We start from the raw sequence: 21,826 nt of genomic DNA on the forward strand, positions 1-21,826 counted from the left end.
TCCACAGGCCATTTTGGGAGGTCACCCAAGATAGCACTGCCCCAAGCCACTGCCTGCTCCGGCCAAAATGTCCCACCCTGTTTTCAATTTTCTTGCCTACCGAGGACCATAATCTCTTGGAGGAAAACACTCTCCATGCTTGGTGGGTCCCTCACAAGAGGAACTCCCTCCTCAGAGTAGGGGCTTGAGGACACAGCTGATCCAAGCAGACTTCAAAGTCCACGATCAATTTCCTGACTTCTAGGGTTCCACCAGCAAACGAACAGGCAGCCAACACGCCATACAATACCTCCTGCCAAACACGTCCTTCACAGCAAAGGAATACACTCCAAAACAGTAGCTCAGCAAGCAGCCCAAGCATATCAGTCCACGACACAGGGATGCTGCCTCCCTGGCACAGTAACCACAAGCAAAGCAGGAGCAAGTTGCTGCTGGTCCATCTCACAGAGAACTGCCAACCAGGGAAGCATCGTGGCCGAGCACTGGCTTCAGGGCAAAGCATTAAAACAAAACAAAAAATATTAATCCTACTTTTACATCATAATTTTGTACTATTTATACTTTCTTCATTTTGTTTTCAACACCTCATGCAGAATTTAGTATTCGATTCTGTTCCTACCAATGGCTATTTCAAGACTTCAGTGCAAACACATAAAAAGAAATTATTACCAAAAACCTGAGTCAGGAAATAGTGAAAGTGAAAACATGACAATCAATGCTCTATTGGCAAACATCACAAACAGGATAAAGTTTACAGACAGAAAATCCTATCTGCTTTGTCTTTTACTCACCGTTTGATGACTTCGGTCACAGTAGCGGAGTCCAAAGTAATCTATCTCCAGTAGGTTTAAGTGACGAAATACGTAGCCCAGGACAACGGACCCTTTCGTTGACTTCTGTGGGAAAGAATTTACAGACCCTTTTCACAAAGATGTTCTGCCTTTATCAGCTATGGGTAGTCACATTCATGCATTGTTAGCTTTGTCTAAAAAGAGGAGGCAGTTCCCTGTGCCTTTTACCAAAATTTCAGCTATACAGGAGAAAATATTTTTTCCTGATACATGTTTAATCAAACATTCTGTTAATACTATTAGGTAGCTGGCAAGTCAATAGATACAAAATACAATATAAACAAAAATAAAAATTCATTTGTACTTGCATAAACATGATACTCATGAACCAAGCATTTTTTCTTGCAAATTTCTTTTATCTGATCAAAACTCTGATTCCTGTGACATATTTTATTCTTAAATCATACTATTGCTTCAACTATTGGCCTGTCACTCAAACTCTGACAGTGAAGATCAGGAGGCAAAATTGTCCTTAAAACCTGAGCTATGCACCATTAGCTGCTCTGTTACTACTATTTGTAAGGCAGGTTGCATTTCAGTGTTTTCATTTAAATTATTTTTGATAGTAGAAGCAGGAAAATCCTACACACTGAATTGAAATAACCCCATTGTTTTCTTGATTATTACTTCACTGTGTGTCTGTTCCAGTATTAGTGAACAATGACAGGGACAATATTACAGACAACATTTTAGTGTTTATATTATAACCAGCTCACTTCCACCTGAAGGCCTCTTATTTTTTGTTTTGCCTTGCAGTCAACAACAAATAGGCTAGGAAGATAGAGAATAATTACGCAGAATGATCCCTCCTCAGAATCAATTAAAGCCTAAATTCAACATGAAAATATGGAAATAGTTCACAATTAGGTTTTGACTAAAGACTTCATATATACATTCGTACATACACTCACAGGCCCTGAAATACCAATGCATACCAGCTGTCCTACACTTGGCATGCATAGTCACGTAACAGTGAATAGCACATACACACTTCAATGGTGCGATACCAATGACCAGTTTAAAGTGGATTTCATAAACCCATTTACATCGCCTTCAATCCTCTAGATTGTGCTAAACATGCATGAGAGAGATGAAGCAGAAAGTGGAGGCTGTGATAGTGTTTGTATTGTTTCGCTTTTTAGCCTAAGAAAAATAATTTTAAAATCAAAATGACAAATAGTGCTAATAAAAAAAAAAAAAAACATTTAATTTAGGCTTGCTACTGAAATATCAATCACATGATAGCAAGGAAGATGCACCCATTCTTCTTCAGCTGGTTCATTTGGTCACCATTTGAACCTGGTCACACAGACAAGGTCAGTATAATTTCAGATGGACAATCACAGTCTAAGAAAGCAATGGCAATGTAAACATCTGCGGTAGGGTAGGAGTTGCTTATTCATACTGTTCACCAAATTTAATAAATATTTGCTTAACCTAGGATATATTCTTGAATGATTCTTGCCATGGAACAGTCTAAGCAATAGTGCAGGTTATTTACACTAAGCAACTAGAATTAGATATTGTCTCAGCATGTACCATAAGATTTAATTATCAGCCACAAAACAGAAAACAATTTAGGGAAATGTATTGTAAAGGTAATCAGAAATTCCCTAAATCTCATTTTAGCATTTTGGATAAAGCACAGCAATACGGTGGTTTTATCATAAGATTCCTCAACAACAACCTGAACTTGGGCTGTAAGAGCAGTGTAAGGCATGAGTCAGTCTTGTTATCTTGTGACTATCAGGAGCACTATAGCCAACACAGAAACAAACAAAACAAAAAAAAGCAAAATTAAACACACCTCAAAAAAAAAAAAAGCTTAATTATTAGACAGTGGTGTTTCAAGACTGAAGCCATAATTGTTTTACTTTGTTTTCTCTTTAAATCAACTGCTACTCAAAGAAGCAAAAGTGACGTCCAACCGAAAAAAAACCACATATATTTATCTCATCTTTCCTATTTCATATAAAGACAATTAACTTCATTAGAAATAACTGCTTAATTACCATTAAACAGTTACAACAACATCTTGGGAACCCAGTGCAGGACAGAAGTCCTAGGAAACAGACACAGTAAAAGCACAAAACCACCAAGCAGCCCTGACACCACACAACCTGCACTTCATTGTAAATTATTCCATTAAGGCATTAAGGGATAAATTATGGTGACACCTCAAAATGGGTACTAAATATTGGAATGATATTACAGACAGAAAGATCTCCACCATCAGCTACTCAGAGGCACAGGTTTTTGAAACAGTTAACCATATTTTGGTTAGCAAACCACTGAAGAAGGCATAAACAGAGCTGTCTGCCCTGTGACCCAAAGGGGGAAACTGGGAGCTGCCTACTGATGGGATGCTGAGACGCAGTGATCTTGATGCTTTAATTTGTTTTCTTCCAGTGAGCCGCCCTCTTCTCATCTGACCAGTGACATCATTTGTTTCATCAACTAGTTTTATCAGCAGAACTAAACAACAGTAATCTGGTGGCAAAGACAAAGCAGTTGGTTTTCCATTCAGGCATCCTACAAAAATGATGCACAATTTTGGGAGCAATCAAAGATATGAAAATAACATAAAAGCTTAAGTCTTAAAAGAGTTGAACCTAGGTAATTCTTCACCAATTTAGGATTCAGCTAGCCTTCTTGACAGTTTTCTTTTTTAGTCAGAATAAGTTTGCAATGGGCTCTTTGCAAATCTTTGGGACAGCTTTCCTTGCATGGAGGATAAAGCCAGTTTGTTATCCCTTAAAAACACTGAGGTTCCACACCTGATTTGGCTGAAATTAAAGACTTCCTTCTTTCTTTTCAGAGATAAATGCATAAAACACTTTTTAACTGCTTTTTACTTAAATTTCTAAGCTGAGAATGAACATAAATGCCTGTTAATTTATTCTCTTGACACAGCTCAGTTAGTGTTTCCATTGCTGCAGCTCCTGCAGAAACGCGATCCAGCTGTGGTGAAATGCTGAGCAAAACCATCCAACTTACAATGGCTGGCAGTTCCCCACCCCTGCGTCAGGAAGATGCTCACACTGTTGGCTATCCTCAGACAAAACATGCTGTCTGCCATTACCTCCATAGCCCTCCTTAGCAATGCCCTTCACACCCTGCCTCATGTACACAAGGCAGAGCTGCACAAGAGAAGTGCCAAGAGGATGGCACCGTGTAGCCCCCTATCACCCTAAACCCACTTGCTTAACCTCCCAGCACTGAGGAGCACCTTTCAGGTCCAACACTGACCCTCGCTGAAACCCCTCCAGCCTCATTTTCATTTAAAGTTCCCAGTTTAAGCCAACTGATTTCAGGGTTTCATGCAGGTAATTTGGCTCTCCAAGTGGAATCAGGAGAGGAATTTTGCTGATGAATCCCTAACAGGCTTCTTCTCAGGCCTGAAAAACATTTTTACTGCATTTGAAAAAAGTTTTGCAAACTCAGAAAAGCTGTCATATTTTCCCCGACAAAAATACAGCATCAATCAGCAAAACTGCAGAGTACAACTACTGAAGATGTCAATAGAATTACATTCGCAACATATGACATCGCAGAAATTATATGATCTGCCTTGCATTAAGCTCAGACTTGCTAGAGGCTTGCATTCGTAGGAGGCAAACCCAAGTATATTTGAAAATATCATTGACAATGCTCTCAATCTCTCAGAGAACAAAGAATTTTTCAAATGAGTCATAACATCTTGCTCTACATGCTAGTACCGTGGCTTCATAAACCAGAAAGGCAGGTTTCTACTGGCTAAGGAAAATGACAGACAGAACATTCAGGAGAGAACTGATTTGGTTGTATTATTTTAATCAAAAAGAAATATCTCTTTTAAAAATGATATAGTATGATGCTTTAACATATCCACGTTATGTATATGTGGTCACACAGAATTCTTCTCTTCCACACTGCTTTTTTTATTTTTTTTAAACTCCAGTGAGGTTTTCCTGGTCTGATCTTTTGTAATTCTCTCCTTTATATTCTTCACAGCAGTGCAAGCCAAATCTGATCAACAATCAATGCTAACTGAATTTAAAGACAAAGTAAGATGTGCAGCAACGTCTGCCTCAGTAGGATGCTAGTCACTCTCCCAGGAAGAAAGCAATATAGGCACTAAAGCCACTATTTACTTAAACAAACAACAAAAAAAAAGCCTTGTAATATTGTGTCTATTGGTTCAAGCACCCATTATGAAACCCTTCTCCTGAAAGTAATTCATTCAAGGGACTCTAATTCTTACTGCATAAATGCTAAGGAAGATGCCGATGAGTTCTTGAGCCCCTGCTTACAAGAAGCCTTAAAATTTCCATTTTACACAGCTGCTGTCTTTTGATATGCCATCCTTCCCCCTTGCAACCATTAAGTGTGTTGGAAAGTCACAGCTGATGCTGAATTAATTATTCTGCTTATATACTGGCATGAGGTAAGAATACAGAAGAGCAGAAGGTTTCTAATGTGGAAGAGGGAAGTTTATTAGAGTACAGAAAACCATGGGGGCAGCTACAGAGCATGACACCCAATTGTGCTGTAAGATTCAGGAACACTCGTGAGCCATCCCCAGACTTCCCAGCACAGGGACAGCATGGGTCACGGTGCTGACAGGCCCTTTGGGTGAGAAGTGCGTGTGATCTGCTGCCACGTGCTAGGCACTAGGCAGTGCCCATGCAGGACATGGTGTGCTCACACACGCTGGAGACGGATCCCACGGACGGAGCAAGGAGAGGCAGGGAGCGAGCCCGGCCCCTGATGCATGTGTCAGAGGAACCTCGTGCGCACCAGCCAGCACCTACATGCTCAGGAAGACGCACTCCAAGTTTACACACCATTTTCAGAAACCAAATTGCAGCATTTTGCTCTAGGTAAAGGTTCCTAAGGGGAGATGAAAGTTTTGTATAAAAGCAACACATAGTCACGCAACTTAGGGTGAGTAGAGCCAGCAGTCCATCCCATTCCTGGTAGACATATAACAGGAACAAGCGTCTCCAAGCAGCATTTTCTCACTGTTCTTCTTCATCCAGACACTTTCCCCCCTTACCTAAAGTTCTGAAAAGACCATCACCTTCACACATATACACAAAGATAAAAGCAGCAAGTCACAGGGCTCTAAAATCCAAGTTCTTGGTGGTCTTCACCAGCACAGAACAAGTAACCGTTCTGCCCAGGGCAGTCAACCAGCTGGGCCTCAATTTGCACAATGCAAGTTCAAGCAGAGATCTGTAAATTAGCAAGCTTTAATATTTACAAATATTCACCTAGATGAAACAGCTTGACCTTAATTTGTGGAATGCATGTCCAAACAGAGAAGAATTTAAATTAGCGTTATTGTATATGTGCAATCATTCCTCAACAAAATCATGTAATATAAGTAAACACTTTCAGAAACTGAGGATTTAACACATACAAATGTAATACCACCGTCTGCCCTAAGGACACAGCATACAAACGTGCCATCTGAATTGTACAAATCCATTTCTCTCTCTCCTCGTCTTTCACTGACAGCAGACATGCCAACTTTTTTTCAGCTTTTTTTTTTTTTCCCCCAAGAACATCTCACAAGTTCACAGATACACGGACAGACCTCTCCATCTGTGTTCCTAGGAACTCGACACAGCGCCTGCTCAGTCTGCTGGAATGCTATCTATGGCACTGATTTTTAACATGCTGCATGTTAAGATGCCTGTAGATTTGTTGGTTTTACTTATGGTCATCAAATTAATTCCGGTTAGGATGCGCTATTCTAGAAAAATAAGATGTAACTTTGGATGTTTAACTGTTTCAGCAACTGGTTTACCTGTCTCAAAATTACAAATACCTTTCAAAATGCACTTTTTTGGCAATTCCTTTTTCAGGGGAAGATTTCAAGGAGTAGGATCTCAAGCTGATTAAATCTTTCCCTTTTTAAATACTGCTCAAGTGCACTTGCATGATTAGTCACAGATAAATGTAAACTGATCTACTTGATTCAGACTAAAAAAAAAAAAAGAAAAAAGAAAACAAAAAAGAGAACATACAAGAAAAAAAGTTTAAACAAATATTTACCAAAATAACTTCAGATCAGTAGGCTTCTTTTCTGAGGGTAGATAAGGATTTCACTGAGTAGTTAAAAGTAAGCATATGCTTCTTACTATTTTTATCATAAACATTAAGAAATTGTTCTCAGCGAAGCATCCACAGGCCCTGCAAGTTTGTTTCTTTTGATTACTGTTATATGTCTGAAAGCAAATCTCTTGCTATACAAAGTGGATGGAAAACTGAAATTTGGGTAGCTCTTCAAATAAAGCTCGGAGCTGCCCCAGACAGCAACAGTATTACTAAATACCACCAAAATTATCCAAAATTGTGTAGTGTAATCCCATCTTAGTCTATAGCACAGTAGCATTTGCAATTTAGTGTAGTCAGCTACCAAATATGCAGACAAAACACTAAGCCACATCACCATATAAACATAAGCAACTGTATTTACTTTGTGTAACTGTGTAATTTGTACACGCACATTCACTATAATAAGAAGTGCTCCAGGCAGAAATCAGAGTCCAGTGAAGACAACAAAGGAAAGATAGAGCAAGCAAGAGTAATAATGGAAAGACAACTAAGTTCTGGAAATATAATTAATACTTAATAATGCTTTAAATTGATCTCTCATCAGTCATGAATGATATTTTGAAAAATTGCACCAACTCATTGTGTGGAGGGATCTAGGCCTTATCTGTTTCATTTTAAGATCTGTCCACTAATCTGCCCACTAATAATAAAATTATCCAGTTTGTTAACATTTACATTTTTACCAAACGACAGATGAGTTAAGCTACCTACAATAATGCACTTCCACTTCACATAGAAAAGAGCTCTTCTGAAGGGCTGAATACAAATGACCATTTCCATCATCCCCCTACACTTTGCATATTTCCTACATCACTGAAAAATTCATTATAATAATAATGAAGTCCCAAGAATACAGCATACAACCACTTACTTAAATGGTTCAGATGTTGGCTACTATTACTTCTCTACCCTTCATAAAATCTGTTTTAAGTCACAAGAAGAGAGAGCTGCATGGCCTGGTGTGTCTTCTCGACAGGCAGGGACCCTGCATGTCCCAGTGAGAGATGCTACAGAAGCAGTCCACAAGCACCAGGTGAGGCAGAAGAGGAGCACACACAAATTCATGACCAGATGCTTCTCAGGGATTTACTGTAAATGGCACACACAGAAGATACGCCCCTGGGGACTGCCCAAGGCTCCTCAGGGGAGATGCAGAGATGCTGGTGCCCCAGGCTCGGGGAACACATGAAATCCTCCAAGTGCAGGGCAGGAGGGCAGTGGCCATCTTCTCAGAGCACAGTGCGGGGACTCCTGAGCTTCATCCTTCCAGTTTGCAGTGCCTCCAGCACGCAACCCTCCTGCACATCCAGGCCAAGATCAGTTGCTGGCTCAAATTGTTGGTAAAAGAGTCTTTTTTTTGTTTTGATTCTTTCTTTTCTTAGGAACAAGAAGAATTGGAGGGAAAAAAGATCAGTATACATCTTGTTAATCCTCTACTTTGGCAATTCTTTCATTCAGAATGAATAGCTGTACTGTCAGAGCTGAGCATACGTGCAAAAGCTTGTTTGGACGGAGCACCACAAGACTCTGACCAAAGAGCAAGCCTCACTCTTGTCACAAGCAAAGTCCAAACTTGGTGTCCTTGTCATCACTTGCGCTCAGCCCTGGTCACACTGTTAACCTCTTGACCGTGTATTCTTGCAATGCCTCATAAATGTGAACAGCCTCGTTTTCTGTTTCTTGAAATACCCATTTCTGCTACCCCTTTACTGTTACCTGTGTTACCCATCCCATGTTGATTTTTGTGTATTTCCTTCTAGCATCCCCTCTTTGTCTAAGTCTTTTCAAAGCACTGGTCATGGGACCAGGAACAGAAGGATAACAATTAGCAAACAAATTCTAAAGTTTTTCTTTAGCCTTTTTTTCCCCTTCCCATGTTCAAGAGTTGGGGATAGGAATTAATTACTCAGAGGTTTAAAACTTTTTGTCTTCAAGTAGATTCACATCTCAAAGCCCTCCATAAAGCTCATTTCAAACATTTTTGAAAAAATTCTCAGACTTGTTTTTTTTATCATTTTATTCAGTCACAGAACAATCTCATGATCATTCAGTCAAGAGACGTTACAAGAAACTCAAGAGGAAAAATTACCAGGAAAACAGTGGAATCATTCTTAGCTGCAAAGCCAATGGGAAGGACAAAGAGAGAATTTATTTTCTGAAAGGACAGAGGCTCCTTTTCTTCCTGGATCTGATTTGGGGGACATGGACAGAAGAAGGGGGAATAAACTAAAAAAGCAGCCCTTTGCTTGAAACAAGTCTTTCAGAGCACACACGACATATCTTGGGCTCTTCTGCATCTTTCCCTCTGCACCCTGCAATGACGCAGAGCTGACCTTTCCGTGGAGAAAACTCAGCTCAACCTGGATATGCAGGAGGGCTGTGTGTTGGAGACAGTGCAAGCTGGATTGACAAGGCCCTGTAGGCCCCACACCACTCCCTGAGAAGATGGCCACTGCCCTCCTGCCCTGCACTTAGAGGGTTTCCACGTGTTCCCCAAGTCCAGGGCACAAGTATCTCTTTGCGGTCCACTGCAGCATCCCTTGTGTGGAAACAGCCACGAAGCCCCGCTGCCTTTATTGCGGGCAGGATCAGTCGGTGTGGGGGCTGCAGCATGGCGCAGAGGCAAGGTGGGGTCGAAGCAGCCCACCTTCAGTACAGTCAAGGTACTTCTTTCCATCCATCAATTGCAAACTGAGTGTTTTTGTACTGTATAGTTAACAGCGCAACCAATTGGCTATAAAAAATAAATTGTACATCCGTCTTTTGTAAAGCTTTCATAACTCAGTTGCTGTGATGCTTCGTGTTAAACTGATTTGATTCTACTAAAACTTAGTTCTCATTAAAATTTTTCGCAATGTCCATCTGGAAATTTGTTTGAAAAAATAAAGACTGCATTTGCCAAAAATATTTTTTTTAAATAGATATTCCTTAAGAGAACAAAGGAAAATACACTGAAAGTATTTGTGTTACAGAGTAGTTTTCTAGATACGCTTATTAGCAAACCCTGCCCACAAAAATTAAAAAAAAATAAAAAATGAAACTGTTTGCATCAGGACAAGAATAACTTATTCATTAGCACGCTGTAATGGCTCTGTAATGGGGGAACTCTATACTCCTTCATTCTCTTCTGCCCTTCTCAAATTTCTGCTTGTCCCGAAGACTTACTATCCAGTGCCACATACTGCACAAGGTCATATTACCATTTCACTGGTACTGGGCTGCATTCAACTTTAACAAGCTTGACTGAAAACAAAACAAAACAAAACCCCTCCATGGGAAAGGAAGAACTCTAACAGACTTGCAGCAGCAAAGAGGAATGAAAGGCCATTCCTGCCACAGCCCCTCGCTGCTCTTCACCCTCTGACTACTGCTGCCTGCCCCCTCACAGCAAGGACGCCTCATTCAGCTGTCATTCAATTCCTGAATCACTGCAGATCTCAGCCCTGGGTATTCAGATATATCACAATCCAAGCTTTTTTGTTTGTTTGTTTAAAAAAAAAAAAAAAAAGGAATGATGTCCCTGCACACTAAAATAAATTAATAAAGATAATTAAAGCAACCTACAAACTACTCATTCAGGCTCTCGCATGTGTGTACTACATCAATTGTTACCATCAATTTTTTCTCTTTTCCACTTTGATCCTTCTTCAACTCACTTCATCACTCCCTCCTGCCAGTCTCTTCCTTGTCCCCCCACGAATCAAGCCAGGAAATTTTTACACAGTGCTGTATTGGGGGATGGGTACCACAGAAAAACATCTGATAGCTCCAGACACAGGCAACTTGTTTGCAGCTCTGGCACCCAGACTGAAGCACCAACAACACCAGTTATACGGATGAACTGGTTGTCACTGGGACTTGACAGGAACCAGAAGAAATATCATCCTTAATGCATTTAACTAATAGAGTTGGAGTAAATCTCTTCTGAGATATTTTAGTGTTATAAACTGGCTCGTTATGGGCATATTTTTAAAAGAGACAGCAAATAACATATCCATGGCACGGTAACCACATTGATAGTAATTATCATGAAGACTTTGCTTCAAAAATCTTCAAACAACAGTTGCGTGGACTTCCTTTGCTATGACAGCCAAACAAATTTTAAGTTGCTCCACTCTTGGAAATAACTAATCTATTTTGAATGAAGCTTTGTAAAATAATGCAAGTCACAACAGAGTTCAAAACTTGATGACTGGCACACCTACAAACAGACCAAACAGTTTCAGTAGTGGTAGCAAACCTCTCCCTAATAACCTTCATTCAGAAAGATACAACAAGCTTTTCAGACCGAATTTACAGATATTTCCTTAAGTTTTTTATAAAAGAGTCAGTATTGTTCTAAACTATTTCTTGAGCATGAAGCTCTAGTGATAGCCCAGCTTTCACATACATTACTTTTCCTCTGAAAAACTAGATAACAGTATACTCCGTGCAATTATAAGGAAAGCTACAGGAAGTTTTAATCATCTCACTTCTCCCCGCGGCATCTATTCCTTCTCCCTTTTAGTATTAAACCTTTCAAATGACAACTTGATGTTAATCCCAGTGATCCAGACAAGGAAACTACCTTCTCAATGCTTAGTCTTCATCTGCTCCCTAAAACTGTTAGTATACTCCAAAGTGCCTTTACGTACTTCCAGAAAATTGCATATGCATAAGAACACAATATCGCATGTTTGCATACAAGAAACTGTAGGTTGGTCTTCAATCAGTCAACATTCAGCAGCTACTTGACCATTAATACTAAATATGTGTTGGCAGTTTACAGCATATAACATTATAGATTGCCTTCTGATATTTCTTATTGACCTGTAAAAATTTCAGATATAACACAGTTTTGACTGAACATACAGTGCATATGAAACATTCTGTATATCTTTAGAGATAATCCAGAACAATTTCTCTAGCATTTAATGTACAATCTGACAAGATTAAGCTGTAAACTCATCAATAAAAAATAAAATTGCCAAAATCTCTTTATTTTTAGTAAACTTATGTTTAATGTATCAAGGCTGTTTGGGAAAGCTGTTTTTAAGATGAGGATACAAACAAAGAACTGCTATACATTTTACTTTGAAATCTAATCCTGCAGAAGGTTTTTGTTCTTTGATTTGGAACCTACAAAGAAACTGAACCATCTTAGAAGTACATGGTAGCTGCCTACTTGTTCTAACATAAACATTACACATATTGAAGAAAAAAAATAAGACAAAAATCACACCTAACACACACATCCGCAATACATCCCCCTGAAGGAGAAGATAAAGTGATTATACCCATGTGCAATATCAGATTGATTTCTTCACTCTCAGCAGATAGAAACGATAGCAATAAGCACAGCACAAGGATCTATACAGAAAACAAGAATATAGCACACCGAATTTTGCAAACCCAAACTTTTCTTTCTTTACATCTAGTATAAATCTAGAAAACATTCATTAGCAAGTGTTCTAGTCTATTCATTAGCAAAAGTGTTCAAAGAGATGGGAGCAGTTAACCCTTTAAATGCCCACAGTCTAAATTTTGTGACTAATGAAAAATGTATCCTTTCAGCACTTTCATTATCAGACTCGAGAGGTTAATTAATAAAATGCCTCAGGCATGCTGTCCTTTGCTAATGGGGGTGGCTGTTTGTGGTACTTCATAGTCTGCTCATACATCTCATGCAAGAAAGAAAATGAAACAAACAAAAAAACCAGCTTTTTGAATGGAGACATGAATTAAATCACAAAAACCAGCTTTTTGAATACAGACATTCATTAAATCAGACATATTTTGCATTAGAAAAAATATGCCAGTTAAAACCTGAGGACAAAAATATCTGTTCAGAATCTACTAGCGATGCAAAAATAACCGAATGAGCTTTTTCACTTGCGGGGAATTTTGAGAATTGGAGTGAAAACCTGATCCTGCTTAAATCAATATGAATTATATCACTGAATTCTGGGGCAGAGAACTTTAGGTTAATGTTGGAAATAAGATTTCTATCACTTACATTATAACATTTATGATGAAAACAGTCAAGGCGTTGAACTAAAAATCTGTTTAAAGTCAACAATTGCTCACAGGGGAGACAACAGAGCACAATCACTTTGGACCCAAGCAACAACTCCAAATTTCCTTCCAATAATCTAACAGCATAATAACTGAAGATTAATTAAAGCAAAATAAATTATGAAACTGATGACTGATAGTAAAAACTTTTCTGTTTAATTCGCAAGCTTGCAGGTAAGCCGCTAGTGTGCTGTCAGGAGTCTCCATCAGCATATCTCCAGTTCTGCAGCAGTTGTACCTTGCCACAGAGCCGTAGACAAACCTCAAACAATTGTGCTTCAAAGTAAGTTACTTTAAAGTACAGAAAACACCCAGTGCACTTTCACTGTAGGCAAATCACAACACACTCTGTGGACTAGACTGCTAAACTTCAAATAGAAAATTACTGCTTTCATTTTTAGTTTGCTTGAAATGTACTAGGTTCTATCTCTTTTTTGAAGCCAACATGATTATTCATTCATCTGTGATATATGTTAAATACAAGACTTTTGGCAGCATTACTTCTGATTACATTAAATATAGCTTATTGTGTGATTTTGACTTGATCCTATTCACACTGAAATAAAAAGGCAAAAAAAAATTGTTTGAAGATGGAAGGCCCACAGTCTTCAGTTTTAATCTCACTGGTCAGTGATAAAATAATAGTTTGCTTACAGTACAATTAGCAGCATATTCAGCTGGACTGAATAAAGTAACAGCCCCCAAGTCTCCCCTCTCCCCCTCCTCCATTTTAATTAACTAATAAACACAATTTTTGTAAGTTTTTCAGGCGTGCTACATCACGTGGATGTAAACCATGCCCACTGTCCGCCATTTTGGCAATGGGCTATACATTCCCCAGTACTCAAGGTGTAGTTACAAAGTCAGTGACATATTGCTCTGGAATATGGGTGTCACTAAGTACCCTTCCTTGTACAATAAAGATTTTATTTTTTTCTGATATATACTCTTACTCACAAAACCTCACTGGTGATGATAATCACATCAGGACTGTCATGAGACAGCATGAAAAATCAGGACCTTAAAATATATACATCTCAATGTACATAGTTATCATACATACAGTTATTCAAAAATAATTTTAGGGATTTGTTTAAAAGTTGAAATGTCTGTTTTGTCACTTAAATAGACCCCAGAATACCGACACATTCCAGACAGGGGGAGGTCTGAAACTTCATCACATGTAGCTAACAGAAGGAGGACAGAGAGCAAGATTTCAAGCAGACTACCTTCCCAATGAAAGGTGCAGTTCTACATGAAAAACCATCTCACAGGTAGTTTTCTCTCAAATTTGCACCATACAAATCCAAAACAGTCTAATATCCATCTACACCACAGTAAGGATTCATCCTAGAACCATTTCTAACCATGGGTTAGAAACTGGCTGGATAGCCGGGCCCAGAGAGTTGTGGTGAATGGAGTCAAATCTGGTTGGAGGCTGGTCACAAGTGGTGTCCCCCAGGGCTCGGTACTGGGGCCGGTCCTCTTTAATATCTTTATCGATGATCTGGATGAGGGCGTCCAGTGCACCCTCAGTAAGTTTGCAGATGACACCAAGCTAAGTGCGTGTGTCGATCTGCTCGAGGGCAGGAAGGCTCTGCAGGAGGATCTGGATAGGCTGGACCGATGGGCTGAGGTCAACTGTATGAAGTTCAACACGGCCAAGTGCCGGGTCCTGCACCTGGGGCGCAACAACCCCAAGCAGAGCTACAGGCTGGGAGATGAGTGGCTGGAAAGCTGCCTGGCCGAGAAGGACCTGGGAGTATTGGTTGATAGTCGGCTGAATATGAGCCAGCAGTGTGCTCAGGTGGCCAAGAAGGCCAACAGCATCCTGGCCTGTATAAGAAGCAGTGTGGCCAGCAGGTCTAGGGAGGTGATTGTCCCCCTGTACTCGGCTCTGGTGAGGCCGCACCTCGAGTACTGTGTTCAGTTTTGGGCCCCTCGCTACAGGAAGGACATGGACGTGCTCGAGCGAGTCCAGAGAAGGGCGACCAAGCTGGTGAGGGGTCTGGAGAACAAGTCTTACGAGGAGCGGCTGAGGGAGCTGGGCTTGTTCAGCCTGGAGAAGAGGAGGCTCAGGGGCGACCTTATCGCTCTCTACAGTTACCTTAAAGGAGGCTGTAGAGAGGTGGGGGTTGGTCTGTTCTCCCACGTGCCTGGTGACAGGACAAGGGGGAATGGGCGAAAGTTGCGACAGGGGAGTTTTAGGTTGGATGTTAGGAAGTACTTCTTTACCGAAAGGGTTATTAAGCATTGGAACGGGCTGCCCAGGGAGGTGGTGGAGTCGCCATCCCTGGAGGTCTTTAAAAGACGTTTAGATGTAGAGCTTAGTGATATGGTTTAGTGGAGTACTTAGTGTTAGGTCGGAGGTTGGACTCGATGATCTTGAGGTCTCTTCCAACCTAGAAATCTGTGTCTGTGTCTGTGTCATTTCTGCCAAGGTCTGCTCCCAAGCCACCATGATATACCTCAGGCATAAAAGGACCAAGGCCTTCATTTATTTGTCCTGGGAACAACTACAGTTTCTTAAAGTGTAAAATACCCACAAAACAAATATCTTCAAAGACAGTGTTAATCAACATGGCAGTGTTAACAAATCTAGGCATTGCTCAACCAGGAGGTGAAGGTGTCATACATCCCCTTTCTTCCCTGTGCTGAAGAAATGATGAACTGCAGCCTGCTCATTTCCTACTCCTCTAAGCTGCTCCTGAGAGCACAATGCCACCTGGTTTCACTGAAAATAAACCGAGATAGCACAGATCTCCCAGTTAAATTGACATGCCCAACAATGTTCAAGAGATGCTTGGGTAACACCCTCAATAATATGCTTTAATTTCTGGTTAGCCCTGAAGTGGTCAGGCAGTTGGACTAGGCAACATTTGCATGTTCCTTCCAACTGAACTACTCTATTCTGTTCTAAATAAATTTGTTGTGTTGTGACCTACTACAGCCTGCTAATTTCTCTGCCAGAAACCTGCTGGGAAGTTTAGGCTGAAAGTGTCTTATCAGTACTGAAGTGAACAAGACCCCAAACCGTGCTAGTTACACCAGACGATGACCAGTTACCCAGTCACAGCACAGGCCTCCAAGGCACTTGAAATATCCAGTTATGCAAAATGTGAGATTTTACCATGAAGTTGGACAACTTCTTGAGATAGCTACGCTGTGAGATATATATCTGAGACTTATATCTAGCCTGGGTCCAGCTAGCAATGTGTATCTCACTCATCTGTTGTTAAGGAAGAGTTCATTACCTCCAAGTGTCCAACGCTTTGACACTTTCAAGGCCAGGCCTGGGCTTGCCACCACACAACCCCTCACAAAAGGCAGTGACTGCCCTCTTTAACGGATAAGTTGCCAACACCATCCCTGTATCTTACCTGTATTTTCAATTCCCAAAACATTTGAGATAAGAGATGAGAGGGGAAAAAAATTCACTGATTGAAGGATGATCAAAGATTGTCCTGGTCAACTAACAGAATACGGAGAATAACCAAGTTAGACTCTGAAGTTTTGCCTTGCCCTGGTCTGAGTGGAAAGCCCAGCTTCTCCCAGAATTAAGTTTTCGCTGTTTTACACTGTAACTGTACACATAAATACACTCTGTAGTTGTCTGAAGGCTTTTATATGCTCAGCTATTGACTGGTTGTTGGGAAACTGTGAAGAGATGTTGTACTGACATTGCACTTTGAAGACATCCTCAAAGCCTGAACTAAGCTGCTGACATTTCCTTTATAAAAAGAAACTGATGGATTTGGGGATGTCACAGTTTGGCACAGAAACAGCACAGTCTGATAATCAAATGCAGACAACAGAAAGCAAGTGACTTAAGAGCAAGTATCACCTCTACTCTGTCCTTTCTGTGCTACTGCAAGATAAACCAAACAGGTAAACCCCTAACTTCCAGAGCTTGCTGTTCTTTTAGTCCTCTATGTAGGTTGCACAAGTTCAGATAGTGTGTTTTTTCTCTTATCCCAGGATTCAGTAAAATTTTAGCCTCTACTGATTTATCCCAACTGAAGAAAGACGGTCCTGAATTCCAGCACATGAGACCATGTCTTTCCCTCCTCGTTGCACTAGAGGAGATGCAGAATCTTTCCAGAGATTAGAGTTACCAGGCCTCACGATTTGTGAGCAAAGCAATGAAGAAGACACTTGCACAGCTATATGAAGAAAGGTCAATCCAGACTGTTCTGCTCAGAAACCAAGACAGATTTTGCTCAATTCAGACTTGCTGTTTTTGACAACTTTTCATTTTTGCCACAAAGCAGAAATAACATTTGACTTGACCATCTTGCTAAATGAAAAGAACCCAATTGTTATCCACTTGAGAGCTGCAATAAGACAAAACAACAGTAGAACTTTTGGTTAGGTAGGGCAACAGTAACAGGTCTCTTAAGCCAAATGATCTGATCAACAATGCTGTCTGGGGATGAAAGGGGTGGTTTCTCATCACTGTACACCTGAGGTCACTCTCCAAAATAAGCCCTCTGTATCACTCTGCTTTGGGCTATCATTACAGGATTAAATCTTGGTTTAAAAAAAAAAAAGGACAATTAGAAATGTCCTAGTACTCTTAACTGATACTAGAACATGCCTAATGTTAAAGGTAAGGAGGAAAGAGCATGTTAATATTCAAAGACCCTGAGATGCTTACGTATCTGTATTGACTTCCTTTTGTCCACATCGATTTTTAGTGTAATTATTAAAGCTCCTCATGATCTGACAGCAAAGCTTTCTTTGGATTTTTTTTCCTCAAAACCTCAACGTCACAATCATTCATTCCTGTAAGAAAACAAACAGTATCATACTCTGATACTCACCAAAATGCTTATTCAATAGACTTTTTTTCTGTTTGTGTGTTTGTTTTGGAGTGGAGGGGGCATAATTTCACTTAAGTCAAAATTGCTGAGCTATATCATGGGAGAATTCAGCCTTTTCTTCCTGGACTTGATATAATCACACGATACCAATATCCAAGAAGATAGATTAGGTTATTTACCCAAATTATCCTAAAGAATTGTATGCTTTAGATCTAAACCAGTTAAACTTACATTCTAACTGCCTAATTCAGATTAAAAGAAAAAATATATATATATATACACACACACATTCCTGGTCCTGAAGCCTAATTTCACGTTGAATCCCTAAAGAACATTGTCATAGATTAACTGAACGATGGAAAAGGAAAAAATCCCCATCTGTTTAATTTTATTAGTGCAACAAGTCCTTAGAGTCAAAACTTTGCGGTCTCTTCAACTGAGGGAGATTAGAACAGCTTCAGTGAGGGCCCCAGGGCAATTTACACTGCCTGAAAACACTCAATATTCAAAGCTGTTACAAATCAGTTGGCTATAGTGTTCCATGCAAAAAATCTAACAGAAAAGTTTTCATAGTTTAAACGCACAGCTGTTAAAAAACCAAAAACTTTGTTTAGTAAATTCAACAGCAGAATAATGTAAGCCCCATCGTGTTCTTCTACACAATATTTGCTCTCAAATCTATAATGAAAGAGAAAAGGTACATGACTCCATCATCAAAGCCAAGTGGCATAACTAAGCTTCAAAAATATTTCACCGTTTGACAACTGACGTAACTGTTCTGACAGCAGACAACTAATGGTGTCATACTGCAGCATGCACTGCACAAACAACTTAATTTAAAAAAATGTATTTCACAGAATCATTTAAACAGGCAATGTTTAACAAATTAAACAGTAATCTGAGACCCAAGGAACTCAGACTGGCAAATCTAGGATTTCTATTGTATGGAAAAGGCTATTTGGCTGCTTCTGGTAATTTACCTGAGAAACAGTTTGCCTCATTAAAAATAACAAGCAGAGTAGATTACCACTAGAAGCATGAAGAGGACGGATATTTCTCTCCAACTCATTTTGCAAACACTTTAATACCTACTTTTGCCTACCTTCATAAACTAGACCTGAAACACCTGGCATTGGGTGCAGTCAGTCTGGCATATTCACACCTCCACCATCCTGGGAACCTTCCAGGTTCATTAAGATCAGAAATTACATATCAAAAGTCTAGATAACTTATTATCATCATAATCTAGTCAGCGATAAAAGATAGCTTTTTTGCATGTTACATATGGGCAGGCATGAGAAAATCCATGTCTGTTTCCTACTCTGTACTGACTGCCGCAGTCATCTCTTTGATTAAGCTTCCTCTTCTGTAAAACCGGGTTATGAGTCTGGCCTCACTACCATACAAAACTAGAATAAATTTTCAAGAAGATGATTAAAGACGCACAGGTAAAGAGAAAGCAACATGACATTTCCACTGGTTGTAGGCTGTTCTGACACAGTAAGCCAAAATCTTTCTTTGCTGATAGATGTGCTTTTCCAGAACAGAAGAAGCAACATCTCACCAGTCTGAGCTTCAGTAAAATACCTGGTTTGCCATTATGTATGAAGTTATTGATTAAACTGGATAAAGTATTATTTAGTAGAGGAACTGTGAAACAGCCAACAATCTGGTTGAACAAAAAATAACTGAAAATTTTTCCTTTTTAAGGGAACATTATCAAAACAGGTTCCTCATTCTTCCTGAAGGTGGAATATACATCACTTAGCAGTATTTGCATTTCTGCAATTAAAACAAGTACCAGTATAAAATTAAAAGGTACAAAAGAAGAGGACAGACACACCTTTCAGGAAGAAAACTATCTGGAGGACAGGATCAATAGAAATGAGGTGCAATGCAACAGGAGAAAATTGCAAGGACATGATCTCACAGACAAAAACAATACATTTCTGATACAGCTGAAAAAGCACTAAGCAGCAATGAATGGGGACACAAAGGATGAAGACGTATTTGTTAAATTCAGATCAGCTAGCACTTGTCACGAACACCTTGAGTGAATGGTTTACAAGGTGGTCTGACGAAGCTTCAGCAAAGGAGTGACCCACCGCCTTTTTGATATTCTGCTGATTTGCAGGGCTCTATGAAGTGCCTCGGCGCCCGAGTCACACAGATTACCACCCCAAAGAGAACACAATATGCCCTCTGAGCTTTCCAGTCGACCTGGAATTTCTATCACGCTACACTAGTATTAATGTAAAGGCAAGGATTGTCTGCAGTTTTACAGTCATAAATTAAACAAAGATCGCTGGTAGGTTAGAGACAAAAAGAACAGTAAATTCACACAAAGGGATGTACAAAGACCTGGTGATAAACTGGGGTGAAGCTCCACAGAGTGTCCACAAACACGGTTAAGGGGCTGCCGCATGTAACATACAAGAGGCTAAGAAAACTTGCATTGCAGAGAAGATAAGGGAGGATGCAGATGCAGTATGAAAACACAGCCAAACTCTCACCAAGGATGCACAATAAGAAGAGGAAATGATCACAAGACAGAGAAGGTGAACTTCCCTAATGGAGAGCGTGTAAGTGCAGGAAAAGGTTGCCCACAGTTTATGGTGCCCCTGTGGTCAGAGAATCAAAGCTCAGCTGGGAAAGGTCCTGAGCAATCAGGTCTAACCAGGAGGGCAGGGGGGCTGCATGACCTCCAGAGGTTCCTTCCAACTTATATGACCCTATCATATCATGTAACAGCCATGCATTACACACGGTAAAGAGAGGAATGCTGCGTATCACATGCATTTGGGTGAAAGTAGAGGTGATTGTTACTTCACAGCACTAGTAGCTTAGGCAAGGATGCCCCTGTTCTTCGCTTTGACTGACATGGTAAGAGACTATCCCACGTACAGAAAACATTAAAGAAATGTTTGTAGCTGATATCACTATATACACTGGAAAAAAAATGGGGGAAAAAAGACATTGGAAAGTGGTCTGCAAAATTCCCAGCTCCTAACAGAGCCTCTGTAGATAGGCAGTCAAGAGCCAACAGGCATTATCTATATTTTTTTTTATTTTTAAAGTTTTTAAACAGTACACTTATTCCAAGACAATAAAATATTAATTATCCAAATGCTATTTATTTTAACTTTGAAAACATAATTTGAAGGTACAAATACATAAACTGAAAAAAATTAATTTTTATTACAGTGATAGCATGATTAATATATAGTGCACATGCTCATAAAGATGACACCCACAAAAATACTTTATATTCACTTTTATATTGGTTATATTTATATTTTTATTTTTATATAAAAGGAAAGCAGGAGTTCAAAAAGGTTAATCAAATCACATTAAGTTATATCTTCACTGTAGGGAAATATTCTACTGTTAACTAGCAAGCCTGTGTAACTTCAAAAGCAAATACACAAGACAGGTTAATATATAAAGTCGATCACAACATTAACTTCTGTTTACCTTTAGCACAATTTCCAGAAGTGTCACCTCTTGGGAGTTTCTAAAGGGAATAGTTAGATAGGTCTGGGCCAGCAATACTTGTCATGACTTCCTTTAAACAATTATTAACAGAAGTCTCTTAGTTCAAGCAGCCTACTTTCAATAAATTACCGTGCTGTCAACAGGTCCACCTCGAAACAATGTCACAAGCATCACAATGACCAGCATAGAAGCCTTTTTAAGCACAATACAATCTGATAGCTTGGCATTAATTATAACATAGATGACTGGCTTTACAATTCTTTCATTTGCTTTTGTGTTTCACGTTTTGATTCAACCAATTTATCTATACATACTACCATGAACTATTACTGTTTAAACGAGAAAACTGTTTGGACAGGTTAAATGGGCCTAACTATTATCATCCCCATTGTAACAGAACAACACTCTGATTTTCTTTTGGAAAAGGCAATGCCACAGTGAATTTGCTTACACTTACTAACTTGCTGAGGAAAGTAAACCAGTCCTAACGGAAACTGG

At 39.7% G+C, this 21,826-nt stretch overlaps 1 protein-coding gene across 2 annotated transcripts in view; it reads right to left on the reverse strand.

The window, feature by feature from the left end:
* EPB41L4A (erythrocyte membrane protein band 4.1 like 4A) overlaps window positions 1–21,826 on the reverse strand; it is a 137,130-nt gene that overhangs the window by 84,749 nt on the left and 30,555 nt on the right. For both annotated transcript variants that reach the window (XM_035562626.2, XM_050716467.1), the window contains exon 2: window positions 792–896. In XM_035562626.2, the coding sequence (XP_035418519.1) occupies window positions 792–896 (105 nt within the window). The remainder of the gene's footprint in view (window positions 1–791; window positions 897–21,826) is intronic.

The sequence above is a fragment of the Cygnus atratus genome, chromosome Z, assembly GCF_013377495.2.
Source record: "Cygnus atratus isolate AKBS03 ecotype Queensland, Australia chromosome Z, CAtr_DNAZoo_HiC_assembly, whole genome shotgun sequence".
NCBI classification, from domain to species: Eukaryota; Metazoa; Chordata; class Aves; order Anseriformes; family Anatidae; genus Cygnus; species Cygnus atratus.